Genomic DNA, 17,268 nt, shown 5'->3' with positions numbered 1-17,268 from the left:
ATAAAATCCTACGCTACATTTCGTGCTAGTTTTTGGAGGTGTCCTTCGGTGTGTACAACCAGTCCTTTCGTCACGTGGGTCCTACTGTCAAAAGGTTGGCTTCTTTAACTCACCAGCACACCAAAGGATAAAGTCAGGCGGGCGGTGTCTTCAATGAAGAAGGGGTAGGTTTTTTTTTTTTTTTTTACTTCAAGTGTAAATGTGACAAGAGTACATAACTAATAAAGATTATTGAAAATAGGTTGCATCACGTTATGGCTGGCTGCAGTACAGATAATCTGCCTTATTTAATACATTTAATACATTTCATTTCAGCCTGTTTTCCCATGTGAACAAGTAAATCTTGGTTGTCTTCTTTAGATCTCAACTTATATATCTGATTATTCAAGGATAACAACACGGGTTCCCATGTTAAGTAAATATCAGTTGTATTTTGAGATCTACAGAAATTAACTTATTATTACAGGAAAACCATTGTTGCTATTTTGGAGACAGGTTTTAGAAAATAGGCAAGATCATTAAGGCTTACCCCAGACTTGACAAGCGGTATAGATATCTGATGGATGGAGAATCTTAAAAAAAAAAACACATGAAACAGTAAATGGCAAAATCTAATGCCAATTAAGAAACTGTAAGTTGAAATGTAGTCACACAATGAAACCTAATGTACCTCAGCTAAGATAAATTATGAGAACATAAATATAAATGTAAACATTTTGGGTAATTGCATTAAATTGAAATATTACAGAAATTAAATTTAAAATCTTGTTGTAAAAATAAAAATGAAATATGAAGTGTTCATAAATAAATTACGTTTTCATTTTAAAATTAGAATAAAGAAATATTTTTATATATATTGATGTTTTTCTTGCCATGATAAAGCTCTAGCATAATCAATTATCAACATAATCTAATACAAATTATATAATCCAGTGTTTTACTTACTTGAAGGAAAATATATCGCCTACCTTCAAAAAAAAAAAAAAAAAAAAAAAAAAAAAAATCATATCGTACCATCTTCAGTGTCCCCGCCCTTGCCACAAAGCTTTAACGGCAAGGCGAAACTCTAAATGAAGCGTGCCCAATGTTGGACAACCAAAACTTACACTTCGTTAAAAAGCGTTAAGGCGATTAACAGCAAAATAACACTTGCGGGGCATTCCTTCCTCGACGATATAACTATATATGTCGTTATCAAATTTATTATTTAAGAAGCCATTTTGACAAGCCTCGAAGAAAGACAATAATTAGTTTTATTTTCTCCTAAATGAGCAGACAAACTCTTCGTTAGTTCATACTCGTTAGCTGGAAAGTAACTACTAGAAGGTAGCTAGGAAGGCTAATGTTTAGCTTTAACAAGAGGTGGTGCGCGCTTTCCTGCAACACTTCAGATGGCTGTACGTTGGCTATGCAGGTAAGAGTGAAACTATTGATGTGACGGAGTGTTGTTAATGTACGAAGACTGAAAAACTGGAGTTATTTCTGCCAAGGTGGGGCAGAGTCAGGTGATCATCGGGAGCTAGCTTACCGCACTGACAGACAATGGCATTCAGGGAGAAGAGGGTCCAGGTGTTGATTTTTATTCAAAAATGTTTTGTAGGTGATTTTGAATATGTAGTATTGTTTATGTAGTGTGTCGTTAGTTGTTTTAAAGCAGTAGTCGTTAAAGGAAACCCCTTTAGTCTGTGGGAGGGGCGACACCAGCCCGACCGCAGTCACTCAGTCAGTCAGTCTTTAGGTGCTGAGGCTGACCACAGCATCATCGCCCTCATCCTCTCTGTTCAGGATTATCTCTACTGGATGCTACTCCCCCCAGGAACAGCCCCTACTTTGGCTGATGGAAACAGACAATCTTAAAAAATGTGCGCGAATGTGTTCAGAGTTCTGAAAAGGTGAGAAATGCTGGTGAAGGAAGCGGCTCGTGCGTGTGTGTTTGCGCGCGTGTGTGAGAGCGGATACAGCTGACAGCTCGTGGGGATGCTTCAAGGTGTTTCAGTTGGATCCAGAGGTGTGGTGTTATTCTGTGGTGGTTTTAATGAACATTAAGAGGATAAATTCTCTCTGTACCAGCTGCCCATGAAGCGGGGTTTTCTGTGGTGACATAATGCGCCAAGCTCGTGCAGGAGGAGGACCGCTGCATGCAGCCTGGAGCTGGGGAAGGTGCTTGATGTTTGGGGGAAGGATTAAAGCAGAGGAGGGTGCTGGTTGTATGTTACCTCATGCTTAGTTACCCTTCATGCTTTGTGACTCATGGGAGGGAAAATTCCTGCAAGGGCTGCAACTGATGATTGCTGTTCCTCATCCAGTGGTCTGCAGAAAGGTTGTCAGTGTTTTTGCTACTTTTTGGTACTACAGGTTTTTAAAGGATAAAATCTCCATTTCTGTTGTAATCAATAGTATGGAAAAAAGTGCATGTGCTTAACACTGTCCAATTTGATCATAAAAGTGAACTGAAGAGGATTTAATCTGTAAAGAATGCAAATTAAAAGCTGCACAGTGTCTGATTTGCACAAATATGCTGGCAGCATATGGCCAATGTATTTATGCAATTTAGACTGTGCAAGAGTTAGCCTGCATTTTTATCTTATTTGCTGTGGTATCAAACAGGTATTAGCACTAGTTGATTTTTTACTTGTATCATAAATTGGTATCATCAGTCTGCAAAATATCAGTACTATAGATCTCTGAATATAGCCAAAAAACTGCCCAAAAAACAATATTTGTGAGAAAAAGGTCATCACAGATTTGAAGAAACCAAAGTGACATTGTTATTTTGTTGTTTTTGTCAAAAGAATAGTCGAGAAAACATATAACATAGTCGAATTATAATTCTGTGTTACTATAATACTATATTACAGAGCATTAATGTAATATAGGGTTTCAAATTGAAGCTAAAATGTATGGTGTGTGGTGCACACTTAATGCCTGGTGCTATATTATTTGAAAACTCTCTGAGGTTTTACCAAATGCAGCTCCTGAAATGCTTAAAAATTAGGGATGCACCATATTATTGGCATTATATCAGTACTGAAAGATACCAGCTTAATAAGTTTAATGCCAGCATTGGCAGATAGGAAATGTATGCTGGTATTTATTGCCAAATATATTAGCCACACAATTTAGCAAAATGTATGAATGTACCACAATGCTTCCCTTATAAGATGAGGTATCAAGTTTGCAGAGTTTTAAACAGAACCGACAGGCCTACCTCAGTTAACGTTCTATGAAATCCTTCAACTTTATATTGTGTTCTCAGGATTAAAGTTTTAGGTATCAACAGATTTTTTTACACTTGAGAAAAATGTTGCGAGTGTATTCATCGGCCAAAATTAGTTTGGAAAGATGCAGCATCCACCATCATGGATCTTTTTATAAAATCTTTCCTAATGATGCTAAAGCACATTTATTGCAAATACATTTATTCTAAATTTTAAAAAATGTTCAAAGATATTGAATATAATCAAATATTACTCAATTTAAATTCAGAGGGTGGCACATTAAAGAAAAAATACTTCTGATTTTTGCTATTTTTGGTTGAAATCAGCACTGAAACACCAAAGATTGTCACAACACCAGAATTTTAGATGTTCATGTAACAAAAAGTGGAACATTATCAGATCAATTTTGAATACCACAGCAACAGAGTCGCAAGTGCTATTCACTAGAGCAGGGCTATTAATTGCAATTTAGATTAAATCGCAATATGGCCTGTTGCAATTTTCAAGTCGCAAAAGATGCAATATTTCTTTAAGCTGAAATGTGTGTCAAAATACCAGTTAACACCTTTTTTTTGCAGCAGAGATGTAAAACATTAATCTTACATGTCATGCAATTATACAAGTGACATTTTTTTTTTTTGAAGTCGTTAAAAAAAATCCTATTTTCTTCATGTTTGTACATTTTTCTTATTGACTATGAGAATGATATAAAAATGACCACTCTCTTCAATGCAAAAATTCATATCCGATTTGCAATACGAGTCAAAATCAGCACAAGACATTATTTTTTCAAATTTTTTAGCCCATGTTTAATCTAATATTGAGTTGGTTAGAGTTTAGAATGATTTATTGCTTGTGTTTGTTAAAAGTAACACAAGATGAGGAACTTCAGAAATAATCGCATATCAAATCACAGTTGCAATATTGGGGGAAATAATTGCAATTCGATTATTTTCCCAAATCGTTCAGCTCTACTAAGCACCCAGTTTGGGGTAATTTCATGCTTTCAGTTATCAAAAATAGCAGGCAAACTCTTATGCACTCTTTCCATTTCAGAAAACATTGGCAACCTTTCACCAATGAAACATTTCCTATGTTTTTGGTACTTTTTGACGCTATCAGTCATTGAAGTGAAGGGGATTGTCATTTTAAAATGTGTAGTGTTAAAAGAATAATAAATATTAGGGATCCACTGATGCACTCATGTTCAGCTGCCATCTAAAGATATTTCTGCACTGTACCCAAACAACTTTTATTCTCCTGCTGACTTTCAACACTTTTATCTCTCAAAAGTATCGTTCAGGCACCGCCATGTATTGATTTAGCACAGGTATCAGGAAGAAAAGCAAATCTGGCTTGGACGATATCGGCCATCAATAGTCAGTGTTTATCTGCTGTGTCCTATCATTCTAATGCTGGTACCTACACCTAACTGCTGTTCAAAGAAAAGTTTTTCATCTGAGAGAAGACGTCCCCTCTTGGACAAACTAATATGTTTTCATGCTCAAATATGAGAAAAAAGGTTGGTATAGTGAGATCGAAACAACCAAAAAATAAAAAATAGTAAAGAAAACAGCTGCATTGGCTGAATTCTTGTTTTACATTTGGATTGGCCCAAATTTCCACATTGAGTGCATCTCTACTAATTGTGACAACCTTAATTTTGTAAAGCAGACAAAATGTAAGGTGAAATGTAGTTATGAGTTTTAGCACAATAAAATGACAAATATATGATGTGGTGTAGTACAAAACATGATACAGATATTAAAATATACTTATTTATAAAGTAAAAAATAGCTAAAATGTGCAATATTTCCCATTAGAGTCTCAATCTTACTTCATTTCTAGTCGTATATTATGAAGGTAGATAATGTGTGATGTATTGGTTAAAAAAAAAAAGTCTGATATTATGTTGCATTGTGAAATACAAAACCAAAGCTTTATTGTCGTTATACTGATGAGCAATGCAACAACACAACAAAACTACTGTGGGAATCCCTAATTAAGCTGACAAAATATTCAATAATTTGATCATCTTCAATGCCACATTTTAAAATAAAGCATTCTCTGTAATCTAAAAAACAAATGAAAGGAAAAAAAAACACACCTATTTAACAAACAAGGCCAATTTGTGCCACGTAGACAGTGTGTAGGAGTTAAAATGCAATTTTTGAAAACTGAAAACAAGAAATGATTCAATATTGGATGTGTGGGAATTTGTTTTTGTTGCTGTGGTGTATCAGTATTAATAGCTATCTTTTGTTTTTATTAGAGTCATATAAAAATTTAAAATTCTGTTATTATCACGACAAAGGCTGAGGAATGTATGGTTGTAGATTGCTGTATGCACATGCACGATAGTCACATTGCATGACATGAGATGTTAGACACATGACCTGAAGCACGTCATGCTGCCTCACCTTTGTCGTTTGACGCAGAACACGTTTTCTCGTAGCTATGACTAATTTATAGTAAAAGCCTGTCTTACATCACCATCAGAAGTCAGATGACTGAGCATGTAGAGTCTGTGTGTCACCTGTAAGCACAAACATGCAGGTTAGGTGATGCTGCTGCCGTCACAGATACACTGGAATGTTGCTTAAAGAGGCAGATGCTCAGTTACACAAGGTGGATCTGAAGTGAGGGTATTCTGACTATCAGCAGCACCTTGTCCTGTTGCAGGTTAATGCTGTGGCCACATAAATGATTCTTTAATGGTACAGATGTGCTGCTGATTCTTTATATCATGCTGCTGGTTGTGTGAGTCACGGGCAGCTAAAGACTGAGCTTTTATGAGGTTAGAACTACAGCGATCAACCACAACAAGATGCTCAGCTGCAGTACTCTTGGTAAATGAATGGAGCAGAGTTAGATAGTTGGGAACTGAAGTGACTGATTAAAGTTTACAGCTGTAATTCTTTCCTCAGTAGTGAACCCTTTCTTTCTTAGCCGGCCCTTTCTCTCGTCTCTCTTGGTCCAAATGAAGGCCCGAGGTGTTTGCCAAGCTGGAGTGGATTTTGCCGAGATTATCCTAATAAATACTCCGATTTGCGAGCTCTGGCTCATGCTGTTCATCCACTCTTCTGGAAAAGCCCGGCCCCTCACCCTCTTACATAAAAGTACTTTGGGGAGATGCTAATACATAATCCTGTCTATTCTAATAAGTGTCACTGATGCTGTGAGTAACAAAACATCATATTGTGAGCTGTTCAGCTGCAACAATCACATCATGCTCTCAGGCACCTTGGCTAATAATGACAGCCTGACACATGACGCAACCTCCCACCCCCGAGCCATGTTCTGGTGCAAAACTCCAATCCGCTCCTTATCTTAATCCTGTGTTTTAGCCCGTAGATAGAGGAAAGTTCACTTTGATGTCGGCTCCACGTCTGGAAGAATTTCCTCACTAGCAGTTTCCTCCCGTACTTTCTTTTATTTATCTTTGTTTATGGAATTTATTCGAAGGTTAGGACGGCTCCTTCGTTTCTGAAGGCGATAGATTTGCATTAAAGCTGTCGAAATGTTCGGTACTTTGATATTTTACTGTTACAATGTGTTCAAAAACATACAGTCTGTTTACTAATGATCAATAGTGGCAAAAAGAACAGAAGCTTTAAAAGAACTTCAAATCATCAGTCACATTTTTAATCAATGAAGGGAGAGAGGCAGATCACTGTCTGAAATGCACATATTTTTTGTGTTGCAGAGCTAAGTTAAAAGTAAGCACAAAAGAAGAAGAAACTGCAATGTGCAATTACATTGCTTGAGCTAAAGATGCTTTATTAATCTTCAAGAGGAAATTAGATTTTTTCCCTCTTTTAACAGGGCCCTATTAAATATTTTTTTTCTTTTTAATTTCTTTAAACTCCTTTATTGTCTTTTACACGTTTACCATCAGATAGAGAATGCTATTACAACCCCCATTCCAAAAAAGTCTCATAAACCCATATTTTATTCAGAATAGAACATATAAAGTATATACATATCAGAGGTTGAAACTGAGACAATTTACCATTTTATGAAAATATTAGCTTATTTTAAATATGATGACAGCAACACATCTCAAAAAGTGGGACAGTCAGGTCAGTGTTTGCCATTTAGTAGCATCCTCTCTTCTTTTAACAATGTCTAGGAAGTGAGGAGACCAGTTGCTGGAGTTTAGGGAGAGGAATGTTGTCCCATTCTTGTCTGATACAGGGTTCTAGCTGCTCGGTAGTCTTGGGCCGCCTCTGCTGGATTTTTTCATCTCCAGATGTTTTCTGATGGTGAAGAGTCTGGACGACAGGCAGACCACTTCAGCGCCCTGGACTCTTCTACTGTGAAGCCATGCCGTTGTGATGGATGCGGTATGTGGTTTAGCATTGTCTTGCTTAACCCATTAAAGCCTGAAAACACAAATAATAGCCAGAAAATTCTAATTTTTTGGAACAGAAATGTTTATTTAACTTTCTACTGAAATTTAAAAAAAAATCCAAATTTCCATAAAATTTAACTTTTTTTTTTTTTTTATAACTGATAACTGATAATCCACTTAAGGGCATTTTTTATCATTTATCAGATTGTATTCAGAATTTTTTTTTTTTTTTTTTATTTTTTTAGTAATTTATGATCATGTTGATTAGATAGAGGTATCATAAAAGTATGTATCAAAAATGATACAACAGGCTTTAAGAGGTTAAATATGCAATGCTTTCCCTAAATTAGACGTTGTCTGGATGGGAGCATATGTTGCTCTAAAATCTGACCTTCCAGATGTTTAAGATGCCCAGGCCATAGGCACTAACGCAACCCCACACCATCAGAAATGCAGGACACTGCATGGTTTCCAAAAAGAATCTGAAATTTTAATTCATGTGACCACAGAACAGTTTTCCATTTTGTGCCAGTCTGTTTCAAATGAGCTTTGGCCCAAACAAGACTGTGGCGTTTCTGTATTGTGTTCACATATGACTTCTTCTTTACATAATACAGCTTTAACTTGCATTCGTGTATGGCACAGCTGTTCACTGACAGTGATTCCTGACAGTGTTCCTGGGCTCTTACACTGATTTCCAGAACAGAATCATGTCTGTTTAGTAGTGCTGAAAGCCCAAAGATCATGAGCATCCAATACTGATCTGCAGCCATGTCCTAATGCACAGATTTCACCAGATTCTCCGAATCTTATGATAATATATGCACTGTAGATGGTGGGATATTCAGAGTTGTTGAAGTTTAACAGTGACAAGCATTTTTCTGAAAATTTCCCACAATTTTTCAACAGATTTTTCAGACTGGTGAACCTCTACCCATCTTTACTTGTGAGACACTCTGCCTCTCTAAAATACACCTTTAATACCCAGTCATGTTACTGGCATTTTGCCAGTTAACCTAATCAGTTGCAAAATGCTCCTCTAGCTGTTTTGCATTGGCACAACCTCCTGTTGTCCTGTCCCTACATTTTTGAGATGTGTTGCTGCCATCAAACTCAAAATGAGCCCATATGTTTTCATGAAATGGTAAAATGTCTCAGTTTCAACATCTTAAATGCTGTTTTTGTTCTACTGTGAATAAAATATGGGTTGGTTTCTTTTAATTTCCATTTTGCACAGCACCCCAGCTGTTTGCACTGATTTACTAGAAGCAGATAGCTTTGCTAACTTTTCCAATGGAATGCCAGCCTCAGCACACATAGCGACAATATCCTCAACCAGCTCTTCTTGAATGTGCTGACTTGTATGACGCAGCATGGTGCAGGTGCCACCTGCTGTAGAACACTGCATTCGATGTTATTTTAATGACTGTTAGCATTAGAAGCAAAGAAACTTTAAAAAATTGCATAATTTTACAGGTGTATAGGAGAGGAAGGAATCAAAGTCTGCAAGGTGTTTCAGTACCAAAACTTTGCCAATGTTGTTGTGCAGTGTAGACGGTGTGCTAGAATATTCCTGCAATTTTTGAAAAGTTAAAAGCAACACATTATCCAGCACTGGCCGCCTAGGGCTTACATTTTTATTGCCTTGCTTCAAATCAGGTATCTGTAGAGAGTAAGACTGTAAAGTTGACAACACTAACTCCTCTTTGCTCCTAAACCTGATCAGATTATTCAGTCATTATCTGCCAAAGATCCAGACCCAGTGTTTGTTGCTGTTTGTTTCTACAATCACATTGAAGCTTCATGCTGAAGTTTTTTAAGTGGATTTCAATGAGTAAAGCGGAGTGATTCTCCTGTTAGACAACAGTACCTGCATCTGAGGCTCCTTCTACTTTTACATAATGCTCTGTATGGAGCTCTGCAGTATTCTGTGTTATATGTAGTGTCTGTGTAGATCTGCCACTCCAGGAGGCTTGAAACAGGAGACAGACAGCTTCCCTTCATCTCCAGTCTGAAGTGAGCACTGAAGTTCAGGTATGGCCTTTTAACCTGAGAATACTTAAACGCCTACGAAGATTTCCCAAAAGAGATGAGAGAGACAGAACTGCAAAATGCTGTGCAAAAACGACAAAAAGAAGGGAAAAGGACTACTTTATAGATGCAAAATCACTTCAAATACATGACCAAAAAGACAAATCAAACACAAATATATGAATAGAGCTAATTTTTTAAGCTCTGGCTGCATGGGCAACCAAGCTGGTCAAAAGTTTAGGTGGCCCAAATGTCAACCTTGTGAAGTGCTTTAAAGAGATACTGACAATTTTTTACTTTTATAACTGATTAGATAAAAGTTCTGTCATTTCTGATTTATAAGGTAATTGGATCATGTTAGCTCTGCGAGAGCGCTGTTATTAATCTGACTAAAATATCACATTCGGCTGCAGGCATCTTCCTAAGTGCTGGTGTTGACCTGGGAGTACATTTCACAGCTGGAGGCTCCTTCATTTCACTAACTCTTCCTGCATGAGCGTGTCGGTGCACTGAACTGTTGCTTATTTTTGGTGTTGGTCAGTGGCGTCTATCTCTCTCTCCTTGGTATTTAAAGCCGTGTGTGTGCAGGCAGGATCGTTTTAATGTGGATTAGGGAGCTATCAGCATCATGTCAGCCACCGAGCCGGGTAGAAACGCTCTGCAATACTCCGACCGGTTGTCATGTGGGTGTTCTTCATGCCGGGACCGAATGTAGGTTAACCTCATTCATTCTCTTGCATGATTGTAGCGACAAGATCTCATGAATTTAGCATGTGGACATTCATTTCTTGTCTTGTCTTTAGATGGGCTGTCGTTCGATCAATCTGGAGTTTTTTAGAAACATAATCAGGCTCAGGAAAAGAGGTCAAGGTCGAGAAGAAGCCCCTTTTGTTTGCTGGATTTGTTTTTCCATATAAAACATATTTAAAGGATTATTCTAACTAATGTGCATTCTTTACTGGTAAAAATCAGATTCAGATTCAGACGACTTTATTAATCCCCAAAGGGCGATTCAGTTTACAGTTTACCCTGCCTTATTGAAACAATCTAAACAGTCAAAAACAAACAAATCCAAAACATTCACCACAGCATATAAACAACCACATTCATGTGTCAGTGCCAACAGATCCACAGGATCAGCAATAAATACAACTATTTGAATCCTTTTTTAGCCACTGAATATGATTTTTTCATTGTCTTAAGACATTTCTTGCTCTACAAAGCCAGAATGACTGATAAAAATGTGCAAGTTTAGCCGTTAATCTTAAACTGCACATTTTTTCTCTTAAGTCCACAGGTTGGATTATCAGGTCAAGCTAAAGTTTTGATCAAAGGTACAATATGTGGATTTTTCACTCCAAAATTAATGAAAATATGACTAATCCTGTTATGTTTATATTTTTAGTTAAGTACCTCAGGGCTTTCCACAAGCCTCTGCTGTCAGCTGAACAGCCAACTACTCACTTTTACAGCTTGCTACTTTTTTCCTACTGTTGACTTAATTGAATACTAACAACTAACAGGTTGCACTGGGGCAGAGTAAGATTGGCCTTCACTGGAGATAAGGGGCCTAACCCAAACCTTGAAAAAACAGCCCCACACCATTATCCCTCCTCCACCAAAACTTCACCGTTGCAACAATGCAGTCAGGCAGGTTTACATTCTTCTGGCATCTGCTAAACCCAGACTCCCCCATCTGACTGTCAAACAGTTAGGCTTGATTCATCACTCCACAGAACACGTCTCCACTGCTCCACAGTCCAGTGTCAGTGTGCTTTACACCACTTCATCCAGTGCTTGGCATTGGACTTGGAGATGTGAGGCTTGCATGCAGCTCCTCGGCCATGGAAACCCATTCCATGAAGCTCCCGCAGCACAGCTTTTGTGCTTACAACAATTCCAGTGGAAGTTCAGAACTCTTCAGCTATGGAATCAGCAGTGTTGGCAACTTTTATGCACCATGTGCCTTAGCAGTGGTTGACCCCACTCCAGTGTTAATTTTGACAGCACTTTTAATTTATTTTTTAGTTATAGTCTTTTGCCAAAAATATCTTTAAGTTTTAGTCATAATTTAGTCCTCTAAATAGTTTTAGTTTTAGTCTAGTTTTAGTCGACGAAATTTACAGTAATTATAGTTGACTGATTGGATCTCTCTCTAACTTACCCCGCCACCACACAGCCAAAGTAGCTGTGATTGGATATATGCCTAACTTGCCCGTACTTTCTACATGACGAAATTAGGTCTGATTGGATAAAGTCTCTGTCAAAAATTTTCGTCTCGTTTTTATTTGTTGACTAAAATGTCAATTAATTTTGTTTTAGTTTTTGTCTATGTGCACTTGTTTTTACACTGCTTTCCACATTATTAAGCAAATGACATTTTTCTCTCATTTTCCTAAATATTAATGCAAATGACAGAGTATTTTTCAAGTCATCAGCCATTAGAGCATAATTCAAATGTTTTTGAACAAACTTCATGACAACCGTTATTTAAAAAAAAAAAAAAAAACTCAAAATGCACTGTTCCGCATTATTAAACACGGCAGAGTTTTAAAACATTTTATTGGTTGTAAAGAACTGAAAATGGTTATTTGTTGAATTTGCAGCATTAGGAGGTCATATTTACTGAAATCAAAAGCTATTTCAATCCAAAACATCTTAACAGGCCAAGTTCCATGTTAACATTGGAGCCCTTCTTTGATTTCACCTTCACAGTTCTTGCATCCATTGAACTTGTTAGTTTTTGGAGAGTTTCTGCTTGAATTTCTTTGCAGGATGTCAGAATATCCTCCCAGAGCTGCTGTTTTGATGTGAACTGCCTCCCACCCTCATAGATCTTTAGCTTGAGGATGCTCCAAAGGTTCTCAATAGGGTTGAGGTCAGGGGAGGTGCTCTGAATCAGCCACAAATTCCTTCACAGTATGATGATCACGATTAATTTTTCATGAAATATCTAATACTTTCATTCCTTGTCCAAGGCATTGCACTATTTGACACTTGTCGGCAGCAGAGAGATCCTTTTTCTTTCCCATATTGATTGAAACCTGTGGCCTGCTTAATAACGTGGAATATGTGGAAAAGTGCATTTTGAGGTTTTTATTTAAAAAAAAATAATGGTTATCATTATAAAGTTTGTTCAAAAGCATTTGAATTATGCTCTAATGGCTGATGACTTGAAAAATACTCTGACTGACATTTGCATCAATATTTCGGAAAATAAGAGAAAATTGTTATTTGCTTTATAATGTGGAAAGCAGTGTATTAGTTGCTGTCTAGTTTTCGTCGGGGAAAAAAGCTATTAAAGAAAACTATAATGAAACTAGTTAGACAACAAAATGAACACTGCCCCACTCTCTAATTTCACATGGTCTTCTGCTTCATGGCTGAGTTGCTGTTGCTCCTTTATGCTTCCACTTTCTAATTATATCACTTACAGTTGACTGTGGAATATCCAGCAGGGATAAAATTTCACAAACCGTCTAATTGCAAAGCTGGCATCCATCATAGCACCACTCTCGAAGTCACTTCACACCTCAGAACAACCCATTTGCTCTGTGCTTACCATCATCCCCATGGCTGTGTTTGTTGTGCTTCCTCCTTCTGTCAGCTTGCTCCATGTAACAATCCTGCATGTTCCCCCCACACATCAGGATTTATGATTGTAAGATGAGAGAAGGAAAGATCACTCTTCTTAACACATCACAAGAAAAACAGGCAGGATAGTCAGAACTATCAGATGATCAGACCTTTGCCGACTACGGTCAGAAGGGGGTTATCTGGCTGAAAATTGGCATGATTGCGTCGGGTGTTCAAGATTTCCTACTGGAGAACTCCCAGATACTGTCTTATTAATTGTGCCTTGTTTTGTTTAATGAACCAGAGGGGGCAAGCTTTCAGACCTCCCAAGCTCGCTGCTTTTTTCCACCGCCTGACTACTTCATGTGTTTGTAGAAAGCTCTGTACTTTTTTAACCTCAAATATTTCCAACCGTTTCCAAAGCAACAGTTGTATCAGACATGTCTTGTCATGACAGTCACTTTGACAGAGCCATCATGACAGTGTTGAATTTGATTGCTACAAAATGAAAAGTGGTCCTTATTCTTTGTCAGCTAGCACACACAGATTACAGCCTTGTAATATAAAGTGCTTGAAAAAAAATCGGAATAATTTTTTTTTTGTTTTGGCAGTCAACTAAAACTTTGTAAAAGTAGGACTGGGAGATATGACCTAAAAATAAAATCATTTTTTATGCTGCAAATGTTGGTGTTTTGCATTTGCTGTGGTCTGGAGCAGCTCGCAGTGCTACAGACATCTCCCATTCGCCTTCATGCCTCTGTCTCTGATGCATGAATAACTCAGCCGTGCTACTGCTGCTGATGCTGCTGCTTTTATTCACCACAGACTTCAGGCAAACTTTGCAATGGACAGTTCTGCTTGTGGTCAGAAGCTCTAAAAAGGCTCCACTTAAAGAGCCTTTACTTTTTCAAACAGAATCTTCATTGTTATCAGACAGTATCAATAGTGCTGTACTCAATATCTACATAGATGTGAATCAGCAGCCTTGCAATGAACATGCGTCACTCAGCTCTCTGCTGATGTTTCACTCTTTTTTAAAGCAAGGTTAGATCAGCAAAGGCAGATAGTAATGAAAGTACCAAAGCTTTAGCAAAAAACACAGATTTAATTTTCAGCCAGAAGGTTTAATGAGCAAGAGAGAGCGGTGATGAGCCACTCACATTCAAAGGTCAGTAAATACGAATGTTGTTTTTTTTAGATTTTGGAGTTTAAGCTTTGTTTATGTCCAATACAAATAAAGAGCAAAGGAGATATCATGTCTAAAATAGGTACTGAAATGTTGCCTGTTTTTCTGTGAAGGTAAACTCCAGCACACTTGAAAATTAAAAGCAAGAAAATACTCAGTATTGGGAGCTGTCTGCCAAGGACTTCTACTTTTGTTGGTGTGGTATCAAAAGAGGGTTTGATGTTGTTTGAAGTTTTATATTTAGTCACAAATCAATTCAAAGACTGCAACCTGATGAACTAGCTAGATTTTCGGACAGGGGTCATCAAGTACCTATGCACAATGGCCAGATTTATACTCTGGGGGGCCAGACTTTCAAATACACAAAAATTAAATAAATGTTTTGGTCTGGTTCACATATTATTGTAGTGGTATTTGTATTTTCTTTCAAAATGAAGGACATTTTTAGTCATTACCAGTGAGATCTATCCCTATTATCTATAATGCAGCAGGCCACAAGGAAACAGGCCTAACAATAGAATTGGCTGGGCCCCTGAAAATCCAAGAGAATGGGCCCTCCACAATTGTGATTTAGTACAGGTATTAACTCATTTTAACCACTTTTTGCATCTTTAACCCAATTTTTGCCTATTTTTAATCCCTTTAAACCACTGTGCTGGCATGTTTTTCCCCTTTGTGCCACTCTTATCCATTGTTGCCAGTTTGCTTCCATTTTTGTTCCTTTTTAACCTCTTTTCATGACATTTTTTCAACAATGGTTGCAACTTTTAACAATTTTTTGCCACATTTCATCCATTTTTGCCACTCTTTAACCCCCTTTTGCAACTTTCCTGCCATTGAATTCCCTTGTGTGCCACTCTTGAACACCTTTTCACTAATTTCCAGGCTATTTTTGATACTTTTTGCCCCTTTTTGCATCCTTAACCCATTTTTTGCCATTCTTCAACCCATTTTCTGTATTTTTGTTAACTATTTTTGTCATTTGTAACCAATTTATGGTACTTTTTGCCCCTTTTTCCCTATTTAACCAATTTTTTGCCTCATTTAACCTCTTTTCACCATTTATCCAGTCATTTTTGCAGCACTTCTGCGAACCATAACCCCAGTTTAAAAATATCTACTAGTTATGACAGTAATATCTGTAAAACAGATCAAATGTTAAGTCATTCTCACACTATTTCAGTATTTAACAGCTGCAGACATTTAAAGCCAAAGGATACTACTAAAACTTGAGCATCTTCTTCCCCTTCTTTTTTTAATTTAATAATCTTTCGGGGGCTGGGCAGGAAGCTTTGGGGGGCCTGATATGGCTCCCGGTCAGAGTTTGACCAGACTAATCAGTATCATTCGAGTATAAAGAGGCGGTAGCCATAGGCATGGTTCAGTTAAAGTGACCGGTAGCCTGTAATCAGTGGTGGCCAATGAAGAGATTTGTGTGGATGTAGCTATAGCGACAGGTTTATCTGAACTGGACAATATTGATGTTTTGGCGCTGAGTTTTGTATTGAAATTGTTCGCTGGTTTTTAAATTTGCACAACTCCGGTCAAATTACAAATTAATTAAACTAAACACCAAAAGAAGTGTTGTATAAGAAGCTCTGGAGATGAACTTCCCCACCATGACTGACGCCATGGCAGTTGAAATGGAGGAGCAAAGGAAATGCACGGGCCTCTGGATGTCACTCTGAGATTCCACGTACCACTCTCCCTCTTTGATGGGAAAATGATGTGTCCTCAAGTAGAAGTTATTCCCATACTGGATTGGTCATGCTGACATAACGCTGCGTGGATCTAGAGTCTGCAAAGCAGGTCCATCTACCACAATCCAAAGCAGTTTTTAAGGTCAGGGTTAGATGAGAAACACTTTTGGTAGAACCTCGATTACTAGATTAGGCAAGGCTGGATACGTTTAAAGTGTAAGTAAACCCCAGCTCAAAGCTCACTCCACCCACTTCTGAAATTTGAAATATACACAAAAAATGGGCAGCTTGGTACTGAGAGGAGGGAGGGGAAAAGGATGGGGTTTTCCAGATGAGGCCGTAGTGACAGTGACGTCCCCTTACCAGAAAGTGACACAGTCCCACAGCACTGTTGCCTCACAGCGATCTTTTGAGGTGCAGGATTTTTCCCCTCCAGAGTCCCCTGAAGCAGGTTGAAGTGTGGACCGTGGTGGTCCTGAGCACTACCTGTTTGGGCTGTTGGCTCCAGCAACTAAAGCCAAAGCTCTCAGACCTAAGGCATTGCAGGTGCAGGAGAGGATAGGAGTGGTCTCCCAATGGTTGGTTAGGGGCGGTAACATTAGAACTTTTTATATGGTAGGTTTGTACGTCACATAAGCCCCACCTTTTTAGAAAAGATTTTTCAAAGCAGATGTCCATTTAAGCCAACTAAAAGCCATAAAATGCTGATTTTTATCAGTTTGGTGCAAATGTCGGAAATAACACCAGCATTGATGTGTTTTATCATAGTTCAGTCAGATACCTCAGTGTACGGTTGAAAAAATGTTAAACTGTTCACCACCTCTTTAAGCAAGGTTCCTAGTTCAGTAAGGTTAGGTTAGGTTTGGTTCCTGGTTAGGTTAGGTTTGGTTAGGCTAGTTTAGGTTAGGCTGGTTTAGGTTAGGTTAGGTTTGGTTCCTGGTTAGGTTAGGTTTGGTTTGGTTCCTGGTTGGGATTGGTTATTTTGGGTAAGCTCAGGTTAGGTTAGGTTTGGTTCCTGGTAAGGTTAGGTTAGGTTAGGCTAGTTTAGGTTAGGCTGGTTTAGGTTAGGTTTGGTTCCTGGTTAGGTTAGGTTAGGTTAGGCTAGTTTAGGTTAGGCTGGTTTAGGTTAGGTTTGGTTCCTGGTTAGGTTAGGTTAGGTTAAGTTAGGCTGATTTAGGTTAGGTTAGGTTTTGTTCCTGGTTA

General features: G+C 38.0%; 1 protein-coding gene across 4 annotated transcripts in view; it reads left to right on the top strand.

Moving 5' to 3' along the window:
- bag5 (BCL2 associated athanogene 5) overlaps positions 1–17,268 on the top strand; it is a 33,063-nt gene that overhangs the window by 2,574 nt on the left and 13,221 nt on the right. Inside the window, exon 1 of one of the 4 annotated variants that reach the window (XM_041813401.1) lies at positions 53–164. The exons of 2 other annotated variants lie outside the window; for them this stretch is intronic. In XM_041813401.1, the coding sequence (XP_041669335.1) occupies positions 154–164 (11 nt within the window). In that variant the 5' untranslated portion in view covers positions 53–153. Of the gene's footprint in view, positions 1–52; positions 165–1,142; positions 1,415–17,268 lie in introns of those variants that run through there. One more of the 4 variants, XM_041813400.1, reaches the window with a different exon arrangement.

Source organism: Cheilinus undulatus, linkage group 18 (genome assembly GCF_018320785.1).
Source record: "Cheilinus undulatus linkage group 18, ASM1832078v1, whole genome shotgun sequence".
NCBI lineage: Eukaryota > Metazoa > Chordata > Actinopteri > Labriformes > Labridae > Cheilinus > Cheilinus undulatus.
The sequence above is the reverse complement of the archived record's forward strand: the minus strand, read 5'-3'. Positions and strand labels throughout refer to the sequence as shown.